Here is a 22,859-nt window from a genome sequence, read left to right on the forward strand (position 1 = left end):
GCCCTTGGAGCGGCTTCAGTGCTGCCGCCGGGTCTCCGATCGAGCCGATTGGCGCTATATAAGTATCTACTAGTATCAATCACTGACACAAACTGAAACACACACACACACACACACACACACACACTGGCACACACACACACACACACACACACACACACACACACCGTAGTGACACAGCCGGGTCTCTTCCCCGCCTTTCTCCTATAACTTGACCCTCCCCAACTGAAACCCTCACTTCTCTCTTTACACGGCACACACACACACTGACACACACTGACGCGCGCGCGCGCGTTGCCGGCGTTATTTCAAGTCTTTGGCACGGCTGCGGAAAACGAAATTGCTATTAAGTGAAGGAAAAGTGTGTGTGTGTGTGTGTGTGTGTGTGTGTGTGTGTGTGTAAACAACTCACACGTACGCGCGCGCGCGCGCGCGTACGTTTAATTGAACAAAACAGTTATGAATGATAGTGAAGGGAAAGACGGAGTGCGTGTAAACAACTCGCCTATCTATTTGCATCTCATGCGCTGTGGCGCGTTTTTGGTGTTATTTCAGTTCTTTGTTTCGTATAATCTCCGTTGCTACATGATTTGTAGTTTTGCTGTGTTGTTTGTTTGTCTGTTCAAATACTCATTTATGTGTTTCTCATTTGTTTGTTCACTACCTTTCATTCTTTGTTTATTATGGATTTTTATACAGTTATATGTCTTTTTATACAAGAGAGGATTTTTTTTTCCAGAATCCAGGTTTTATCACAATCCACCTTGAGTGTCGTCTGCAACAAATCTCGTTTGCACGTGAGGTCAGGCTCCCCCTCACCGATGAGTCTGTTAAGGAATCCTTGTCAGCTTTTTAATCGACTGTTTTCAAGTAGGTTTTATTTAGGCTGTTGCTGATCTGGTTTCATTTCGAATAGTCCATGTTTTTGTTAGGAAATGGGACAATGATCAAACCTCTTTACATCTTTGCAGGCCTGATCGCAGTCGAACGAACGTTTATGGGCGCAAGTTCGTCCCAAACGATGAACACACCAGCAGTTGTTCAGTCTTTTTCGAAGGACCACAAAGCAACTGTGAGTGGATAATTAATCAGGTCCATTAGCAACTTTAATCAGATAATTAGTTTTACACGCATTAGTAATGTTCATTATAGTTCTTGGATAAATCATGTCAATGTATCAGATTATGCTTGGTGAAGTTTTACAAACTCGCTCTGACTCCGTGTTACAAACAAAAAATTACCATTGAAATCAGCAGATTGTAGGCCTGTGTACCCAATGTTTACAATAAACAGTCATAAATCAGCTGACACAGCAGGAAGAAGATAAGCTCAGAAACAGGACAAAGAAATGATGAGGCAGCAATCATGCAGAGGAAATCGCCTCACTTTGTAAATTATTATGTGTGCAAGACCATCAAAAACAAAACAAAAAATGATTTTACTTCTGAAGTTGGTAACCTTGGAGTATAATGTTTCTGCTTATGTCTTCTTTCTTCTTCTTTTCATTAAGCGACCAACATCGACATGCCAGTGACTCTGTCGTGGTTCATGCATTCTAGGTATTTTCGTGTCTCCATAACCCACTGAACACTGACATGGTTTACAGGATCTTTAACGTATGTAATTGATCTTCTGCGTGTGTATACACACTAAGGGGGTTCAGGCACCAGCAGATCTGCACATATGTTGACCTGAGAGATTGGAAAAAATCTCCACCCTTTACCCAACAGGTGCCGTTACCATGATTCGAACCTGGGACCCTCAGATAGGAAGTCCAGCACTTTAACCACTCGGGCTATTGTGCCTATTTATCCTTCTTTTTTTTCCAATAATTGTTGTTGTTGTTTATGTTTGTTTGTTGTTGTTGTTGTTGTTTTTTTATTGTTGTTGTTTTTGTATTTATTGGGGGAGGTGGAGAGGTTGTTGGAAGTGGAGAAGTGTACATTGTCATTGTGTACTTAAAGAAATAAAAGCAGAGAGAGGGAGCGGCCGCAAGTCTAACATGAAAGGTAGAGCACGATGCTTTGCAAATCAAACAAATATCGGCATCATTTCCAAACCAACATTGTGCAAATTTCTTCAAAACGGAACAGAGTCTCTGTGGGCCTTTCCAGATACAATAGACTGAGCAACACACTAGATGCCACGTTTTTGGCATCAGAGATCTTTTCCCATCCCTCTTGCGGCCAGTCAGTGGCAGCCTCTGTGCGTGTGTGTTTGTGTGGATGTGTGGGTCTGTGCTTTTGAGTGCGTTTGTGAATGCGCGAGAGTGTAAGTGTACACAAGTGTCAGGAGAGATCTGTGTACGTGTGTGTGTGTGTGTGTGTGTGTGTGAGAGAGGAGGTGGGAGGGAGGTGGGGTAGAGGATGAGGCATGTGAGTATATGCATGCCTACACTGTGGGAGCAACAGGATATTGGAACGTATGTATATATATATATATATATATATCTTTGTATATATGTGTGTGGGGTTGTTGGGGTGGGAGATATGGGCGTATGTGTGTGTGCTTGTACAAGTAAGTGTTCATCTCTGTGAGTGTGTATTTGTGTGTGTGTGTGTGTGTGCCGTGGAAGCTGCGATACTTAGACTAGAAATGAGTGTGTGGAGGAGGGGGGTAGAGGAGGTGCAAGGTAATGTGTGTGTGTGTGTGTGTGTTGGAACTCGTGTACGTTTATATGTATTTGACTGTGCTTTCATATCTGTGAAACTGCATGTTTGGTGCATTTCTGTTGTGCATGTGTGGGTGTGTGTGTGTGAATGTGTGTCTTCATGTTTTACATTTATTTGCTTATTTATCACCATTGTTGTCTTTTTTCTTCTTTTTTTTTTTTTTTTTTTTTTTTTTTTTTTTAATCATTTTATTAGTATTACTATTATTATTACTACTACCTTTTTCTATATTATAATTATTATTAATTTATTTATGTAAGCTTGCTTATTATTTATTCCCCCGCTTTTTTTTTTTTTTTTTTTTTTTTTTTTTTTTTTTTTCTCAAGGCCTGACTAAGCGCGTTGGGTTACGCTGCTGGTCAGGCATCTGCTTGGCAGATGTGGTGTAGCGTATATGGTTTGTCCGAACGCAGTGACGCCTCCTTGAGCAACTGAAACTGAAACTGTGTACTTAACAACTAAAACCCATTTACGCATATTTAGGAAATGTATGTATCCAGACAAACTAACATGTGCATACATGCATGCACACACACACACACATGCACATGCACAACATAAACACACACCATCAGACATGTATTTGACAGCAAAGTTCAATACATGGGAAAAGGGCTTCATCAGTTCATGATCTATGCAGAGTATCAAATGATGATGAAAATGATTTTTGTTTAAATTATATTGTACTCAAAACAACATAAACAAACAAGCAAAAAAAAAATGGGGAAGAGAAACTGTTTGATTTGTCTGGATTGAGTATGAAGTTCTGTAAGTTCATGTCTGAGCATGATTTTTTTTCTTCTTTTTCTTTTTTCTTTGTGTGTGTGTGTTTATTTTGATTACAGTTCTCAGAGTTCTGTTTCATTTATTACTTAGTGAATTTTCTTTTTCTTTTTCTTTCAGCTGATATTTCTTCATGGGTTGGGTGATACAGGGTGAGTGAAAAATTGCAGCAGGTGAGTAGGTTGACTTGGGGTATATCAAAATCTGGCGCACAGTTTGTTAAGTGTTATACAATTTCTTGGGCATTTTGCAGCACTGTATTTGAACATTTGTTTAAAAACACATTTTAGTTATTGTGTCTCACTTAAATGGTTCAGTTAGTGGAACATCTTTACCATTTTATATTTTAAAGATTGAATTGAAACACTTCCAGTCCATATTGAGAGCTTCTAATGCATTAATTGTCAGCATATCAGTTATACATGCCATCTTGGTCTTACTTTGTGAATAAAGCAGAATCCAAATCCTTCTATAGTTTTTGATTATTGCTGGTGTTAACAAGACATCCACCCCTATTTAAAAAAAAAAAAAATAAAAAGATAAATGAAATGAATAGGCTACTATTTGAAATGCTATTCATAAAAATAATGCAGTAAAATTGAATGGGCTATTAGTTGAAGTGCTGTTCATATCATAATCATGCAATGTCATTTGTTTCAACATATTTTTTGTAATTTGTTCCAACATATATTTTGTAATGGTTAACCAAATGCATGCACTGTTGCATGTTAACATAAAACTGGCATATTGAAAAATATATACATCTCCACTGGCTCCCTGTCTCACACCGAATAATGTACAAGATCAGCACTCTATGTTATAGATGTATTCACAAAACTGCCCCTTCCTATCTCTGCGGCTGCCTTCACCTCTACACTCCATCTCGCTCACTACGATCGGCTTCGGATCCACTCTGTTTACGCATATCCAGATTCAAACACTCGGCTGTTGGCCACCGTTCTTTCTCTGTCTCTGGACCTTGTGATTGGAATGAACTTCCTCTTTCGCTTTGTCAAGTCTCCACACTCAGCTCTTTCAAGTCTGGCCTTAAAACCCACCTCTTCCCAAAATAGCCTCCCTTGCCTGCCCTTCCTTGTCTTTAGTTTCTGCAGTTTTAGAGTTCTGCATGCATGTGAATGACTGGTGCGAAAGCGCTTTGAATTGTCTCTGCACAAGATTCAGGGCTATATAAATACCATTATTATTATTATTATAATTGGAAAGTCTGTATGCATGTACAGAGTTTATAAAGCACATAGATTTAAACTGATAAAAGTGATCTGACAAACCTGTTCCACATAGTTTAGTCTGTTGGTATTGGAGGTTTTTTGTTTTTAAAAAAATGATTTTTTTTTTTTTTTTTTTTTTTCTGTTTACAAACTTTAAAAACACTGGCTTTTGTTTTCAGGGACGGTTGGGCTGAAGGATTTCAGATGCTTAGCCTTAAGCATATAAAATGTGTTTGCCCTCATGCGTAAGTGTTCTTAGTCACCCCCATCTCTCTCTCTCTCTCTCTCTCTCCCCTCCCTCTCTCTTGCTCTCTCTCAACATCACCCCCACTTTCTCTTCCTTTCCATTTCCAACTTCATGATGTGTGTTTTATTACTGTTAACTTTTTTTTTTAGAATTATACTTGTTAATTAATGTAAAGTGACTGCTTCAATTGATGATAATATATGAGTTCCTTATTAACAATATAACTGAAGGTAACATTACCATAAGTACAACCCTTTTTTTTCTTTTCTTTTTTTTATAGACATGTTGTTTTGTTGTGTTTATATATATATATATATATATATATATATATATGTAGCTGTGTTACCGAGTGGTTATTCAAGGGTACGGTACAAAAGACTTAACTAAATATGATGATTTACTATATTAAAGGATATACCAGAATTCCCGCGCACAGGCCAGGAACATTTAGAGGCCAGTCACAAATGGGTTTTTCTATTGTTTTATTTACAATAGTTATAAGAACACAAGAAAAGAAGACAAACTAAAGGAGAAGACATAAAAAGAGAAGACTTAAGAGAAGACATTGCCTGGAAACAGTGGAATGACACAAACAAATGTCAATAACACAACACGTCGGCACAAGTGAATAGTAAAGCACATGTATACATATTACATGGAAAGACTACCACTTGGTAATGCATATGTGTGAAGACCAAACACTGACATCAAATGACATTTCTATTTCTAATACATTTAAATAGTGCAGTTAAAGTGATTGAAGCTATGCTGATTTAGTGAAAGTACACTGACAGTATAGATTAGGTAAAGCTTATACAGTGTCAAAGTGACTCATATGAATCAGTTTATCATGTAGCACTTTACTGGAGTAAGCCGTATAGGAGAGAGCATGATAACTAAATTACAATTAACAGACTGATACGTATCAGGTGGTTTTAACCAATAACTGATATTAATCCAACACTATCTTGTAATCATGACAGAATACTACACACATCTTAGAGTACTGAGAATCAGTGAAACACTAACCTTCCTCAGTCACAGCAAATGAGAAAGAACATATCATATGCACTCACTAGAATATTCTCAAACAAACTTTTAGAGTCCAGAGACGTCACTGACTGTGAAGTTAAGAAGAATCAAATGGAACACTGCTCCAAGCATATGACAACATGGCAATTATTTAGATCAATCATACCCGAGCTGTGACTAACATGTCAAAGCAATAACTGAACAAAGCAGTAACTTAACATACTCATATGAACACAAGTACTGTGTCGAACAATACAATTTACAAATCATCAGCACATTCTACACAATAGTACTTACAGCGATACGTAGCGAGATGTCTGCCGTTGTAGGAGACACACACAACAAACACACTGCTCGCAACACAGCAAGAGAGAGAGAGAGAGCAGCTCTGGTCAGATGACTGACCAGGTATGAAATGACCACTCATCACTCACTGTGCCAATTTATGCAGGTTAAGCGAACCGCAAAGACAGTCACGTGTGCTGCAAGCCGATCGAACTAATCTGGCCAAATCTGACAACAGTTGTGTTTCTTACAAGGTGTTCAGTGACAGATTTCTAGATGATTCCTGAACCGATTTACGTCGGATAAGTTGCAAAAGAAAGAGCTCAACACCTACTTTATAATAAGCATAAAATGAAGTGTTGATTACTTAAGATGAATTTATAATCTTAATTTAACTCACCTGAATAGGGTCAGTTTTAACGAGCCCGTCGCTGAAAATTACAAACTGTGTTAAATCAGTTTAACGTAGACAAACATAAATGGAATAGACTTAAAGATGGAATTGAGACGATTCTGCCAGTATATAATACTTGTAGTTTACTGATCTGACAAAAGAGATATTAATTAATTACGGTGTAGCAGAAGCACAGATTCCAGCTCAGCCAATAGCGTACCGCAACTCTGGTTGAACAGCGAGTGTGTGGCGAGAAGGACAGAATGATGTAAGTGGCTTGGCGTTCAAACTGGGAGTGATGTCACACAATCTGTGCGCGGGTTAGTTGGGAAAAACGTCGTCTGACGTAGCTCATGTGTGAGCAGTTTTGGAGCAAGCATAGTGTGCTTGGTCATATATATATGTATGTGTATATATATATATATATATATATGTCCTGTTGTCATATTAGACTCTCACTGTGTTAAACTGGGGAGGGTGAAAAATACAGTGTTTGTGACCTGCTGCATGTCAGGATTTGTGAAAGCTCCCCAAATGTTGGTGGTTGTTTTCTCAAAGGATATCCATACCCTTGGGTTTTTGGGTTGTTTTTTTTTTGTTTGTTTGTTTTTTTGTTTGTTTGTTTTTGTTTGTTGTTGTTGTTATTTTAGGCAAGGCAAGACAACTTTGTTTTCCAAGAGTATGTGGAAAAGTAGTAAAATACACCTAAGAACACATCTACATTGACATACATGTGCACGAATTCTAACTTCAAAGGATAAACCCATCTTGGCAACAGTCAACTATCCAGACAGCAATTCACACACACATGCAAGCACAGTTGTATGCATACTCACACTGAAGCATGCTGACAGGCATGTGCACCATATATATCCACCTCCTCCCAAGAACTATTCAGTACTGTAAAGTCACAGCACTGCTCTTCATCCTGTTCACTTGATTGCTCTTGTACTAGTTTTAGCCAGTCTATCCCCCCCCCCCACCCCTTTCCTCCTCACACACACTCAGAGATCATACAGTTGTGGCATACTTTGTTTAGTATCAGGCTTGTATGCTTTGAATAAACAATAGAAAACTTTTTTTTTTCTTTTATAGGATATTTATGAAGTTGAGTTCTGTCTGACAGGCCTGTCCAATCAGTGACCCTTAATGCAGGAATGAAGATGCCTTCTTGGTAAGTTGTCACTTTTCCACCAAAACTTGATCATATGATATACAAATTGAATATTGTTAGTTATTACTGAGCTTAAAAAAATATTTTAAAATGTTGATTTTTTTTCTGATTAGGATAATACTTCTGTATGCTCCCTGATACTAGTGTTACTTGACTTTATTACTGAGAGATCTTGAAACATAATAAAAATTGTAAGACAGTACTTCATCAGAGGGCACAGTAGTTGCCTCTCTCTTAATCTCTGTCTCTCTCATAATCTCTGTCTCTCTCTCTCTCTCTCTCTCTCTCTCTCTCTCTCTCTCTCTCTCTCTCTCTCTCTCTATGCACTCTATTCCTACTTATCTGTCAATGAAAATGGATAAGCATTTGAAACATATCACAACCAGGTTCAGATTAGGAATTTCTGACATATTTCTTCATCATTATCGTTATCGAAAGTCTAGTGGTTCTGATCTTAGTTGTCCTTTATGCAGACGTGCTGAAGAAACCGAACTTCACTTTGTATTGTGTTGCCCTGCTTTGAATGACCTTAGACATGAGTGGATTCCCCCAAAACATTATAGACACCCTACTTTATTTCGACTTGCCATGCTTATGTCATCAACTAATGAAACTATTATAAAACAGTTTGCTATTTACTTATATAAGGCTTTTAAGTTTTGCATTGTATTATATAGTTAATTATTATTAGTTGTGCATTATCCAATTTGTGGATTATCATTTGCAGTTTATCATTTACTTTTGTAATTTGTAAGATTTTGATTTTGAATGTTGATTCACTGTACCCCCTTCATGAGGGGCCATGGCGTTTATTGAATAAACTATCCGTATCCGTATCTCTCTCTCTCTCTCTGTCTCTCTGGGCAGTGGCCTATAAATAAATAAATTGTTCATTCATTCTCTCTCTCTCTCTCTCTCTCTCTCTCTCTCTCTCTCACTCTGGAATGAAAGATGTAGCAGTAATCTATTTGTGAGGCATGAACACAAGGTTACTCTCTGTCTCTCTCTCTCTCTCTCTCTCTCTCTCTCTCTCTCTCTCTCTCTCTCTGTTTCTATCTCAGTCTTTTTCTCTCTGTCTCTCTTTCACTTTCACCCTTCTCTCCCTCCCTCAGTCATATTTATCTCATCCCCTTTGCAGAATGTAGTTTTTTTTTCTTTTTCCTTTGCTGTAAGGTTCCAGTTCTCCATAGCCAGGTGGAGATGACACTCAGTTACAGTAAACTACCTTGTAAAAACACCCAGTATCTAGTAAATGGCCATCCCCAATTGGGGTTAAAAATTGTGTATATGGAAAAATACCTTCTCAACTCATACCCCTCACTTAAAAGAGAGAGAAAAAAATCATGAAACAGTGTAAATCCAGTTTGCTGTTTGGGACAGTGTTGCTTTGCAAAGCTGTGGAGATTCAGATCTGAAATAAAGAACAGAATGTCATCATGAGAAAAAGCTTAAGTGTGATAATGATGCCACTCAATGATGCAGTGTCTTGTTAGTATATTTGGTATTTTTTTGTTTGAACTGTTAGCAGGGAACAGAAAGTCTGTCCCTATACATTCAGTTATCGAAGACGATACTGGTCACCAGTATGCTGCAGAAGAAATCTTATATATACAGCTGAACTTAATTTCTCATCATTAGATTATCCTACTGACAACACAAGTTTAATGAGACACTTCTGATGCATCCTATACTTGATGGTGGAACTAAATAAGGAGTTGAGCTTCTGCAATGGGTAAAGTACCCTGTAAATGCCCATCCCCAACTTAAATTTGAATTGGTGCAAAGAGGAGATGGAAAGATTACAAGGTAGTTTACAGTACATACATTATACTGTGCAGTTCGTTTTTACAAGGTGCTCAGATATTGCCACCAAAGTCAGCTTTGTTCCACTTTCATTGAGATGGCTGAGGAGGAGGACAGAAACCCAGACTGTTTGTGGCATGGAATTAATGCATTATCTTTTTTTTTCTTTTCTTTTTTTTTCATTCTGTTGTTAACATGATGAACAAGAATTACTCGGGGAAAGCACCTCACCCATTCCACCTGCTGTAATCTCAGTTCTCACATGCCTCTTCCACCTTTCCTTTTCTCATTTCATTCCAGTTTTTTTATCTCATCATTTATGTTTCAAGCGTGGAGTGAAAGCATCGTACAGTTGTAATTTGACCTTTCGTTGAACTGTTTCAGGTTTGACATTCAGGGTCTTAGCCCCAGTAGTCAAGAAGATGAAGCTGGCATTAAGGAAGCATCACGGACATGTAAGTCATTCAACCACCCTTTTCTGCCGAAACAAAACAAGAAAAATGAGAGAGAGAGATGATATTCATCTTTCTCCTCTTTTTTTTCTCTTTTTTTTTTTTCCAGTGTGTGTATGATTTATACAAGTTTTTTGATGAGTAACACAAAGTGGGTTTTTTTTGTTTTATATATATATATATATATATATATATATATAGCAAAGGGTGGGTTTAGGCGTGTCATGGTGAGTAAGGTTTGTATACATGTGTGTGTGTACATATGTGAGTTTAGGTGTATGATGTCTTTAACTGCTTGCTAATTTTGCTTCTGTTTTTGCAGCTCTTGATATTTCTCTTTACTGTCGTGTCCCTTTTTACTGTTTTTAAAGTCTTTGAAGATGGGGTTGCATCAAGGGTCCAGAATACTTTTTCTGTGGATAGCAAGTATATTCTGTTGGTGATTGTTTTGAAGTGAAGGATTGTGTGTGAATGCTCTACATTGAATGAAAAGGTAAAATCTGATGTGCTTGTTTTGAAGTGAAGTGAGTACATGTGAATGCATCACTTTGATCAGAAAGGAAAAATCCAATGTGCTTTGTGATTAACAATTGATAAAAAGGATTAAATGGAGGGAGGAAAAGATTTATACCAGGTGAAAGTAACTTGAGTTAAATGATACTTCTGGCCATGTTTTAGTGTGATTACTGATTTCTGTTGTCAATTGTAATCTCATTGCATTATTTTTGTTACTTTGATTTCATACTTATACTACTTACTATACAATATATTACAACAAATAGAAGTCATTCTGAATTATAAATACTGGTAAATTAGAAGAAAAAAGAACATTAATTGTTTTCTTATAACTCAGCAGTTTGTTAGTGGTAGCTATCCACTGATTTTTTTTTTTTTTTTTTTTTTTTTTTTTTTTTGGTTGGTTGGTTTTGTTGCAGTACAAGCATTGATAGAAAGTGAAGTGAAGAGCGGCATCCCCCGTAATAAGATCTTCATCGGAGGTTTTTCTCAGGGAGGCGCTGTGGCTCTCTATACAGCTTTTACTGTGGACAAGCCAGTGGGGGGTATAGTGGCCCTCAGCACATGGCTTCCCTTGCACAAAAAACTGACAGATGAGAAGGTGAAACTTTTTGCTCTTTTTCGGGTGTTGGTAAGGATATTAGATGAAATGCCATATTAACTTTTGTCAGTTTGTTGGAGTAGCACAAAGGAAATCCAGTGTGTGTTTGAATGATGGATAAAAGGTATGCTCCAGTGGTATTTAAAACTTTCTCTTGACTAATAGTTATAACATAATGCTGTTCAAGTTGCTGTTTACCTGATGATCGAACTTCTTCGAATTATACAAGCAGAAACCGATGGCTTACAGATCTGGAAGTATTATGTGCCTGCCACAGTGTGATGATTTAAAAATCAATGTTAAAGTTTTTGTTTGTATGTTATGTGCTTCTGGACTTGTTTGATTCGAGCTACTAAAGTGACAGAGGGAAATGTGCGTTATAACACATTTCCTACCGCAAACGAGAGTTTCTCGTTTTCACTGTGACGTCACAGCCGACCGCAAACGAGAGACTCTCGTTCCTGAACAGTACTTTCGTTTTTGCACTTCTCCCGTGTGAATAGCCTGTCCTGGCTCGTTGCGAGGGGATTCCCCTTCAAGGGACATTACTCTAGTATGCACAAACGTCGGTAGAACGTTTTCGAGTGCGTTGAAAAATGTCGAAGCGACGATCTTTTGCCCCCAAAGTTTGCGAGAACGAACTTGTTCTTGATTCAGACAGTGAATCGGAAGAAGAACTGTCTGATGATAGTTCAGGCGAGTTTCAGCCCAGCGATTCATCGGAAAATGACAGTGAAGTGAGCGAAGAACATGCTGAGCCGATCACTGATCCACAACCATCAACATCGCGATCGACTGCGAGTGTCAGTGGAACAAGTCGGAGGGGGCGTGGTGCTAGAGGTCGACCAAGAACGACCAGAGGGGGTGCACGTCAGCGAGAAAAGGTGCAGACGAACCTTCTATGGACAGAAGAAGGGACTGATGACCCACCTCATACGCCACAGTTCACAGGTTAGCCTAAGCTTGTGTATGAGTGAGTGTGTGCTTGTGTGAGTGTTGGTGTTAGAGGTGGGTGTGTCAGTTGAAAATGGTTTTACTGTACCCAGATTGTTACCTACAATAATTCATTTTTTACAGCAGATCTGTTCTGTCAGCAGTAAGATCAGATTGTGTTGGAGTTCAGATGTGGTGTGAACAAATTATGAGAACATAAAGGTAAATTATATGATGTGTGTAAAAAAAAAAAAAAAAAAAAAAAAGATTCCAGTCTCACTTTCTTTTTTTTTTCCAGAATAAAAAATTATGTTTGTGTGTTACAGGGAATCCTGGTATCATGGTAGATATCAGTCCTGATGCCTCTCCTTGGGATTACTTCAACTTGTTTGTTGATGATGACCTGCTGAAGGAGATGGTGGTGCAGACAAACCTGTATACAACCCAGTACAAGGCGGCTCTTGGACAAGCCATCAAGCCCCACAACCTCTTGGCAGACTGGCAAGAAATCAGCACCCAGGACATGAAAATATTCCTGGGACTGTTATTTTTGATGGGGATTGTGGACAAACCAGACATCAAGTCATACTGGAGCACAAACCCCCTTCTTGAAACGCCAATTTTTGGGAAAAGCATGAGTAGGAATCGATTTGAGGCAATCCTCATGGCTTTCCATCTCAATGATAACTCAAAAAACTTACCTCGTGAGGATCCTGCCCATGACAAGCTATTCAAAATAAGACCACTGATCCAGAAACTGCAGGACAGGTTTGGTGCCATCTACAGTCCACAACAAAATTTAGCCATTGACGAGTCAATGATGCCATGGCGCGGACGTGTTGGGTTTCGGCAGTTTATTCCCAGCAAACCCATAAGATATGGGATAAAAATGTACATGTGCTGTGAGAGTCAGTCCTCCTATGTCTGCAGAATGGAAATCTATTCTGGGAGAAAGGGGGAGCAAAGAGAGAAGGACCATGGCCCCAATGTCGTCAAAAGACTGGCAGAGGATTTTCACGGGAAGGGCCACACAATTTATATTGACAGTTTTTTTTCATCTGTAGATTTGTTTACAGAACTGAGGCAGAAGGGGACAACCCTCACAGGAACAATTCGTAAAGACAGGAGAGGTCTGCCAACACAGCTGGCTGAAAAAAAACTGCTGAAGGGTCAAGCTGCTGAAATGAAGCGCGACATCACACCCAATGAACAAGACCCAAGAGACACAAGTGCTGCCCTACATGTTGTGAGATACCATGACAAGAAGATGGTAACACTTCTTAGTACATGCAGCACAGGCTGTCTTATAGACAGTGGCAAGAAGACCAAGGCCACAAACCAGCCCATCATGATACCAGGAGTAGTGCACATGTATAACAACAACATGAATGGTGTTGATCAGTTTGATCAACACATTCAGTACTACTCCTTCAACAGGAAGACCTGGAAATGGTGGAAGAGAGCCTGTTTCCATCTGCTTCATCTGGCCAAAGTACAGGCATATCTCATCTACAAAATGAACAACCCAGGAAAAAAAACAAGTCAGTTGCAGTTCACAACTGATCTGATCCAAGACATGCTGGCTGACACACCACCACCAAAAGCCTTCAAGCGCCGGCCTTCTGACCCTCCAGCAAGACTGAAGGAGAAGCACTTCCTGACCAAAGTGCCTGCAACAGCCACCAAGCAGTACCCAACAAGGGTGTGTGTTGTGTGTTCTGTCAGAAAAGATAGTGGGAAGGGATATAAGGTGAGGAAGGAGTCCAGGTACGAGTGTCGCGAGTGCAACAAGGGACTCTGCATGGGGGAGTGTTTTGAGCGCTACCACACCAATGTGGCCTACAAAAAACCCAGAGTGGATGAGGGAGGTGACCAGTAGTTCAGGAAAGCTGTTGATAATTGTATATATTTTTTTCTTTCTTTCTTTCTTTTTTTTTTGTGTGTGTGTGAACATTCTTCTTGCCAAGTGGATTTTTACTCAAGTCGGAGAAAACTGTGACTTTGACCTCAGCTGGAAAACAACAAGTTCAGAAAAAAACAGTGTGTATTTTGAATGGTATTCTTTTTGTAAATGCTTTACACTTCTTGTGACACTTATATTCTTGGATTACCATGGATTTCAACAACAAAAAACAGGTCAGTGGCTGTGTTTGTATTGTGCGTCACCCATTTCAGTTTTTTCTAACTAATTAAAATAACAATAATTGCAGAAGTTTTTATTTTTGTGTCATGTTTTATGTTGTAACATATAGAACAAACACACAGCCACACACATGCAAAATTTCAAAGCAAACAAACTCATAGTTTTTTTTTGGCAATTTTTTTTATTACGTAACCCAACTTTTCATGATTAAAACTGAAAATTACTTGGGCCGGGAGTGTTAATTTGTGCTAAATTACTTGGTATGAATAGTGATAAGATTTTTTTTTTTTTTTTTTTTTTTTTTTTTTTTTTTTTGTGGTGCAGAAGAGTCGGCAAAATGTTCAAGTGGTAAAAGTGTGGGATCATGAAATTACCGTAAAGTTCGGTCTATTGAGCGCACCAGTATATAAGCCCCACCCACTGAATTTTGGAAAAAATTGAACTTCATACATACATAAGCCGCACTTATTTCCTGTACCGGAACACATACTGATGCTACAGAAAAGCTGTCAATACTGTAGGTTATGAAATAAACACAAGCGGGAACAACAGAAAGAAAAGCAAGCGAAAATACTGCTAGTGCCACAAGAAATAATAAATAAACACAACGAAAATAAGATCCATAATTTAGGGATACTCACATTTATTCAACATCATCCTGCTCATTGAATCAACTGAAATCTTTGTCTTCAGTGTCTGAGTTGAAGAGAACCAGCACAGCTTCCTCCGCCATCTTGTCACGGACTTCAGCCTCGCTTTCACTTCATAAACATGAAGGTGGAGGTCACTGCTGGTTCGTCGCTTGCTCTGTCGTCTGCTAGGTTGATCGCCTTCAATTTGAAGGCTGCATCATAGGCATAACGTCGCGTTTTCGCATGATGAGGGTGTACGCTTGAGCAGAGTAGAACTGAATGCTGATCTGAAGGCTTTAATGTGTGCGGATTTGATTTATAAAATGTGAAGAGTTAGCACACTATCCTGAAGCTCATCCAAAAATTCATGGACAGAAATCATGATTTTGGTGAGTTGAAGGGCAGCTAAGAATAGACGAGAACGTGACACTCCCAGGATCGTTAAAATCCTCAAATAAGCCGCATCATTGTATAAGCCGCAGAGGTTGAAGCTGGAGTAAAAAGTCGCGGCTTATAGACCGAACTTTACGGTTGGCTTTTTGTGTGAGAAGCAGATTTGAGTTCTCTCACAATCTTATTGTTTGTTGATCAGATGAAACTTCAGTGTCCAGTTATTGCACACCACAGACCATTACATGTTGGACTGTTTTTACCCCTATTATTTAGGCAGCCTTGTCCCATTACGTTCACTGTCTGATGTACATCCTACATTGGGTCAATGAATGTCATTATTTTTAAAGACATGATACCCAACAGCAGTGAGTTGTTCTGTCTTTCTTCAGTCTGTTGAGAACATTCACATTCTTCTTTTTTCTTTCTTTCTTTTTTTTTTATAGAAGATTTATATAAAGCTGGCTGAAACTTAGGATTGAACCTGAAAAAAGATATTTGAACAGAAATTGCTTGAGGTAGAAGGAAACTGAAGTGTAACAAAGAGGAACAGGACAGAATCTTAATAAAATAAAAACAAAGTGAAGAAGCAATCCAGCACTGTGATCCTATGCTGAAACCTAAAAGCTTAAATTAGGTGATCTTTTGAAGAAAACTGAAATTCTGTTGAAGAGGGAATGAAAGCTATTGTGGAGAACCCAAAGAAATTGTGCAGGGATGGAACACACATCAGAAGTTATCAGAAGTCTCACCTCCCATTCCCCAGTCTCTCTTGTATGTTTATCTTTCTGCCTGTTAAGTCTTTCTCGCTCACATGCCTTCTCCTTTTTTGTGGGGAGGTGGGGTGTGTGTGGGGGGGGGGGGGTGGTCATTTCAGGTTTTCTGATCATGTCTGTTTACCTTTTTGTCTTCAAAGTCTTTACATCAGTATAATGAACAGGAAGGCCAAACTGACAGTGAAGACAATGGTAAATTGAATATGATTTTTGCGATCATGCACAGGTAACCAAGTACAACAAGGATGTGCCTATTTTGCAATGTCACGGGACAAGCGACCCCTTGGTACAGTTTTCCTGGGGTCAGCGGACAAATCATTTCATCCAGTCTTTCAACCCAAAAATAGAGTTCAAAACTTACCCAGGAATGATGCACAGTTCTTGCCCACAGGTTTGTGGTCAATTTTTTTTTCTCTCTTTTTTTCTGTTAGGTTTTTTTTTTTTGTTTGTTTGTTTTTTGTTTTAGTTGTTGTTGTTTTGTTTATTTGTTGTTTTGTCTCCTGTAGGTGATGTTTTGTATGTAAACATTGTTTTCTTGACATGACTTTTTTCATCTGTCAGTGTGATTGATCATTGCCAAAATGTCACAAATCTTTACCAGTGGGCCAGAATGAATTCATGAGAGTCTGCCACTGACCTAGTTTGAATTACATGGCAACAAAACAAGTAGTTCATGAACTGCGTTTTTTTTGCTTTTTTTTTTTTTAAGTGAATTGAATGGCAGGTGTGGTATTTTTGAGGGGGTAAGTTAATAGGAGGGGCATGGGGGGTAAGTGGAGAAAGGGGCAGCTGTTTGCACAGTCAGGTACGAAAAACATGTTGATTTGTACAGGCATTGGATTTATACAATTTAACATGTTCCTGCATTCAACAGTAATTGAAAAATTGAATTTACATCAATAATAGGTCCAAAACCATGAGTTCACTTTATGTGGAAGGCTGAATAAAAGTGGAAGCTTTTCCATGTGCAGTAACATTGCATCTGCCTACATTTCATTAGTTTATTTGCTGCTTCAGTGTGAGTCAGCTCTTGATTAATGGTATTGCCATGAATGCTGAAACCAGTGAAAGCTGTTTAAAGAGTTAATCTGGTCTGTGAAAGAATTACTCTCTCCCACCCTCGCTCCCTCTCTCTCTCTCTCTCTCTCTCTCTCTCTCTTCCCCCTCTCTCTCTCTCTCTCTCTCTCTCTCTCTCTCTCTGATCTGCACTAGGTGAATGAAGGTAACATTGTTCCTGTTGAGAGGTGGGATTTTGATGTTGTTGTTTTTTTCTGGGAAAGCTGTAACTTTCAATACAAGTAAACTTTTCTGTTTCACAGATATCTCAAAATGCTTTCTCAACAGACTTCCCTTCATCAGTGTGTAATAGACTTTCCTTTATCAGAGTAATGAGGTATTTGGTTATTGGGCTGGCAAATTATTTGCAAGAAGATGGAAAGCTGAAGTATTCCATTCTACGTTTGCAGGAAATGCAGGATGTCAAAGCTTTTCTGGAGAAACACACAGCATCTTAAAGTGCCATGGGAGACAACTTTGACTGGACTGGGTGTGGCTGCTGCCCTTCATTCCATAGGCTTGAACGGTTTTGATTTTTTTTTTTTTTTTCCCTGATAATGTATCATGCATCATTCACAGTTTTGTAGTGTGTGATTTGGAAGCATATGTGTTTGTTTGGCCTGTGGATGTTTTTGAGAGGAAGAAGATATTGGTGATAACTTTATTTCAGCTATCTTCAATAGGATTTTATAAATAATCTTATGAAATACAAATAAAATGAAAGACACTGCCTTTTTTTTTTCAATGGTTTTATATGTTGTGAAAAAGAAACAGAAAATATACTGCTTTTTTTGTCTTTCTTTTAAAAAGCAAGGATATTGCTTCATTTTCTTGTTTAGAAAAGAATTTAGCCATTTTGAAGTTGAGTTATGGGATTGCTTTGAGAGCTGTGGTTTGTTCTGTGATGAATGGTGGATGTGAAGATGTTTCAAAGTCTTCCAAACATCTATCCCTCCCCATGCCTCAAACCACACACTGTTAGTGGACTGATATCCTCACACATGCTTCTTTTTTTATTCTGTGTCATACATCAGTCAAGACTTTTTTTTTCTTTTTTTCTTTTTTTTTACAATTGTGGCTTACTGTGGATGTATGCATGTGTTACACTTACAATAAATTGGTTTCTTCAAAATTTATGTTATAGGCATTAAAAAAAACGTTTTTGTTTTTCAGCATTTGATATCCTTTTCTCTGTAGACTGTGGCTGATCAGAACTTGACTTGTTTTCTGTCATTCAAGACGGATTACTTTTCATCAGTCTCTGTTTGTATACCAGTCTGATATTTCAAACTTTGGTGGGTTTTGAAACAAACCTTTTAAAATTATTGTTTGATATTTATTCTGGAGAATGGTTGTCTGCATCTCCTTGGTTCTGAATGTTTAGATGTTACTTAGTCATTGAAGCGCCATGTTTGTTCTGAAAGGTGATGTCTGAAATCAGTTATGACTGATCAGTAGAGCATGTTGTTGTTTTTTTCAACTGTCTCTCATTGTTATGTCATATCTTTGGAAAGGCAGAAGGTACGTTACTGCTTTTTTCCCCTTTTTTTTCTTTTTTTTTTTTTAATAGATCCTCAATTACAACTGATCTCTTTTCTGTACATCAGGTTATGTGATAAGCATACTGGATGAAAAGCAGAACTGTTGGCTTGTTGCACCATGTGTTTGTTATCCACACTCATTTTTCACAAACCATCGGACAGTTTCTTGTACCACTGGATTAGAATTTCTACTGGAAATGTTTAAACACTTTGTGACATTGGTGAAAGAACACTGTGAAGGAAATGGATTTAATATTTGGACTCGATTGATTTAATTGGAAGGGAAAATCAATGGTAGCATCATCATTCAGTTGTGTCATATCCATGTAATCATGTGTGTTGAGCATTGTCACCATGATAGATTTTTGTGTGCTCTCGTATATCACATGAGCCATCACTAGCCAAGATCCATACTTAGTCACATCACATTTGAAGAAATATGTGTATGGCCTAGCCATCTTTGTTTTGTTTTTTGTTGTTGTTTTGTTTTGTTTTTTTATTAATCTGTTGTTGTTGTTGTTCATTTGTTTTAATTATCTGTTGTTTGTTTTTTGTTGTTGATGTATTCAGATTCCCACTTGTAAGTTGGGCTTTTTTATGAAAGGATGCAACTTGTGATTATTCACTGCCATGGAATATCCAGATGATGTGTTAATCCATTTGGCTGCACAGAATATATGTGATAGGTTTACATGTATGTTTCATTGGCTTGATATCACATAGGATTGATTTATAAATGAATGAATAAAAACAATATGTGGCTCAGGTTATATTGAGTCGGTCCATTTTTGTTTCATTAGAACCTGTTTTTGTGCTGTTTATATTAGTTAACTTTTTTCCCTTCCCTGGGTATGTTGATTTATGTTGAACAGCATCTTGGATGTACATTTCTACAAGTCTTGTAGTGACAACAGTGTTTTGCCTTAAGTGGGATGTTGTTTAGGTGTGTGTTTATTTCTGATGTACGAGTCTTGATGGTTTTTGTTCAGAAAGTGTCCTTTGATATTATTAAAGGTTTTCTTCTCTACCACCTATTGAAAATCATTGGGATTGTGTGTCATTTGTGATTAGTATTATTACTATTGATCCTTATTTAGCGTCTATCCTCGGTCAAAGACCAAACTCTAAGTACTTTACAAACACGAGACATTTGCACAACAAGCTGTCTACCTGGGCAGAGCCAACTGACAGCTGCCTTAAGGTGCACATCAGAGAGAGATTTGCTGTTCAAATTTGAACTGTCACTCATAAGCACTGGTTCAGGCTTGTCGGCAAATCAGAATCCAAATCCAAGTGGGATTTTCATTTCCATCTTGTGTGCGTGTTTTACATATTTAATGGCAAATGTGCATCTGAGCAATCAAATGCGTGTGTGCACATGGGGATACACAATATTCTTAGGATAGAATTACATTTTGATATTTCACATTTTACACAGATACACAACACATGTGCATGCGTGCAGTCACAAGTAGGCAGGTGCCTACAAAATAGAAATTTCCGTTTTCCACAGGTCCTTTGAATATTGAACATCAGTGTTTTCACTTATATTTTTAAAGCTGTTTTCACCCTTTAAAGTGTAGTCAGAAAGACCAACACAGTACTGCTTCTCTCTTTCACAGCCAACCTTCTTCACAACTGGTAGATTTATATATGCTTATCTGCAGTGAGTGAACTTTTGAGTGCATTCTGTGTTTGTACTTACAATAGTGTGTGTGAATTGCTGTAGGTGTATGTACCTCAAGGCACATATATGTGGGCATGCACACATTTTTTGTCACTCCACACAGAGATTCAGAATAGTTGTTAAAATGCTTTGGAAAACATTAACACTGGACTGAAGACCGCTGCATAACATAGCATAGTGGACTGTCATTGATTTAAATGGACACACGAATGAAACAGTTCAGTAAGCAAAAGACAAGGAGTAATAATATAAAGGGCTTTCTTATTTCTCACATTCTCCCTTGGCATTGTCACGACATTTTGCACACTTTTGACAATGGTATTTGTTACATGTTCTTTCTCTCCCAGTAAAACATGAGTAAAAAAACTTTTTTTTTAAACACACACACAACCAGTTTTGTTATGAACTATTCTACTTTGAAGCAGAACACCATGTAATGTACAACATCTGTGTAAATCATTACTGAAATATTTTCATTCGCTTCATTTTGATCAAATGATAAAAATGCAGAACCACTAATTTTTTTTTATCTCATGTATCAATTACAGTGCTGTATGAAATCCAGTTTCATTTGTTCAAGCTCAAGACTTCCAATTTAATAATGAAAATTTAGCGGTATTGCATGCCTCTCTCTTCTCAGTCAAAATAAAGGCAAAGGTCCTGTGGCCATGGGAGCAGTGAATTCATATTCACTGTGTCAAGGGCTCAGCATATAGGTTGCAAGGAGGCCAGCCACCTTCTGCTGCTTTTACCTTCCCAAACAGGAGTCTGGTGCCCTTTCACACATGGGTGGAGTAAGGACAACTGGACTAAAGAGCCTTTCCTAAGGACAGTGGCATCCAAATTGGGGCCTCAAACTCTTAATCACTGTCAAACAAAGAACCTAGTTTGCATCTGCGTCTTCTTAAACATAAATTTTATGTTCAGACAGACAGATTTACACACACACACACTTGTCAGAGCAGGCTAATAGTACAATCTCCAGAAGACCACACATTTCATTTTGACAGCTAATTTCCAAGTGGAAATGGTGGATAAGAAGAGTGGTTTGATAAAGTGTATTTGTGGACTGAATGTACCTCCTGAAATAGAATTCTAAATGACTATACACAGTATCAGTGCATGCCAGCACATTTATATACACTTGCTCACATCCATTCCTATTCCCTTGTCTGAACTTGACTCATTTGTATGAAGGAGGCTACTGAATGTTGATTTTCATGCATAAACATCCATGAGCTAGCTCGCTCTCTCTCTCTCTCTCTCTCTCTAGTGGTAGTAGTAGTATTTACCATTGTTATTATTGTTGTGTCTTATTGTTACTGTTTTTGTTGTCACAAGGACAGATTGGAAGACTAGGCAATGCCTAAAATCTTTATCCTGGAGTAATAAAGTTTTTGAATCTTGAATCTTTGAATCTTTTTGAATCTCCTCACACACACACACACACACACACACAAAATCTCAAGAATATTATACACTCCAGTTGTTCACTTTTATGGATCATAAAACAAATAAGGATTGCAGACAGAAAAAAAGGGTGGCTTTGTAGTGTAGCAACATTCTCTCCCCAAGGAGAGCAGTCCAAACTTCACACAGACCATTCTGCAGAATAGTTTAGGATTTGGTGGGGTTGAGGGGGCTGCTCCATCATTTGGATCGACTGTTTAAGCAGTAACACTCACGCTGCTCATTCCAAATCACCCATACTCCACCACACCCAGGCTCGTCAGTGGCAGTCTCAGTGTCAGCGGTTCACAGGGTATTATCAATGTTAGGTCACCAGGAGGCCACACACCAGAGAAGACCCTGCACTACTGTTGAGTCACTTTGATTGTTTTCAGTAGTGCCCCTGTGTTCTCATTTAACAAAAATACAGTATGATACACTTTAAGCTTCATCAGTGCCATCTGTGCAGCATGTTGAGGGCTGCAGAGCGCTGACTGGTCTTGGATAAAATGGCTGTTCGTCTTCACACTTCTGTGGTTTTGTTGTGGTAAACACACCTGTCAAATGAAGGCATGATTAGACTTGGGCTTCACTGAGAAGTTGCCAGGCTTGTTCTTAAGTGTTTAATGTTATTCACCTTCTTTTGACTCTGGGTTGTGTGTTGTAGTAGCTCCACACGCAGCTAGTCCTGAAACAGCTTTGCAGAAAATAAACATGTTAGCCTAGATTAGTTTGTTATTTTCTGTTGTGTGTGTGTTTTCTTGTGTGTTTTTTTTGTTTTTTTGTTTTGTTTTGTTTTTGTTTTTTTTGTTTGTTTTGTTTGTTTTGTTGTTGGTATTTTGGGAGGGGGGGGGGCAGTGGGTTCCACCACCGAGGAAAAATTCAGCGTTCCTCCAAATAAAAGTAGCAAATATTAAGTCTGCATGTGGTTATGGTTGTGGTTTCTCAACTTGAAGCAGAAGTCGTCTTTCACAGTTTACTGTGTAGTACCATCCTCTCTGTGAGCTTCCACAGAACAGTGGCGAACTTCACACTGTTTCATAGGACATTTCATATGAGTGGAA

The 22,859-nt window shown here is 38.3% G+C and overlaps 1 protein-coding gene across 1 annotated transcript; it reads left to right on the forward strand.

The window, feature by feature from the left end:
* Nucleotides 1–779: 779 nt before the first annotated feature.
* On the forward strand, nt 780–21,743 carry LOC143280103 (acyl-protein thioesterase 1-like). The gene is made up of 9 exons (XM_076584646.1): nt 780–870; nt 972–1,072; nt 3,576–3,607; nt 4,864–4,929; nt 7,769–7,816; nt 10,004–10,074; nt 11,007–11,188; nt 16,289–16,453; nt 17,529–21,743. The coding sequence occupies exons 1-9, from the start codon at nt 822–824 to the stop codon at nt 17,574–17,576; spliced, it is 762 nt and encodes a 253-aa protein (XP_076440761.1). The 5' UTR covers nt 780–821; the 3' UTR covers nt 17,577–21,743.
* Nucleotides 21,744–22,859: the final 1,116 nt, after the last annotated feature.

This window comes from Babylonia areolata, chromosome 3 (assembly GCF_041734735.1).
Source record: "Babylonia areolata isolate BAREFJ2019XMU chromosome 3, ASM4173473v1, whole genome shotgun sequence".
Taxonomy (NCBI): Eukaryota; Metazoa; Mollusca; class Gastropoda; order Neogastropoda; family Buccinidae; genus Babylonia; species Babylonia areolata.

Excerpts from the sequence above, each read along its gene's own strand:
- LOC143280103 (XM_076584646.1), top strand. The coding sequence starts at position 822 with ATGAGTCTGTTAAGGAATCCTTGTCAGCTTTTTAATCGACTGTTTTCA. Across the intron at positions 1,073-3,575 it reads CGAAGGACCACAAAGCAACT|CTGATATTTCTTCATGGGTT; the intron begins GTGAGTGGATAA and ends TTTTTCTTTCAG. Across the intron at positions 11,189-16,288 it reads AAAAACTGACAGATGAGAAG|GTAACCAAGTACAACAAGGA; the intron begins GTGAAACTTTTT and ends GATCATGCACAG.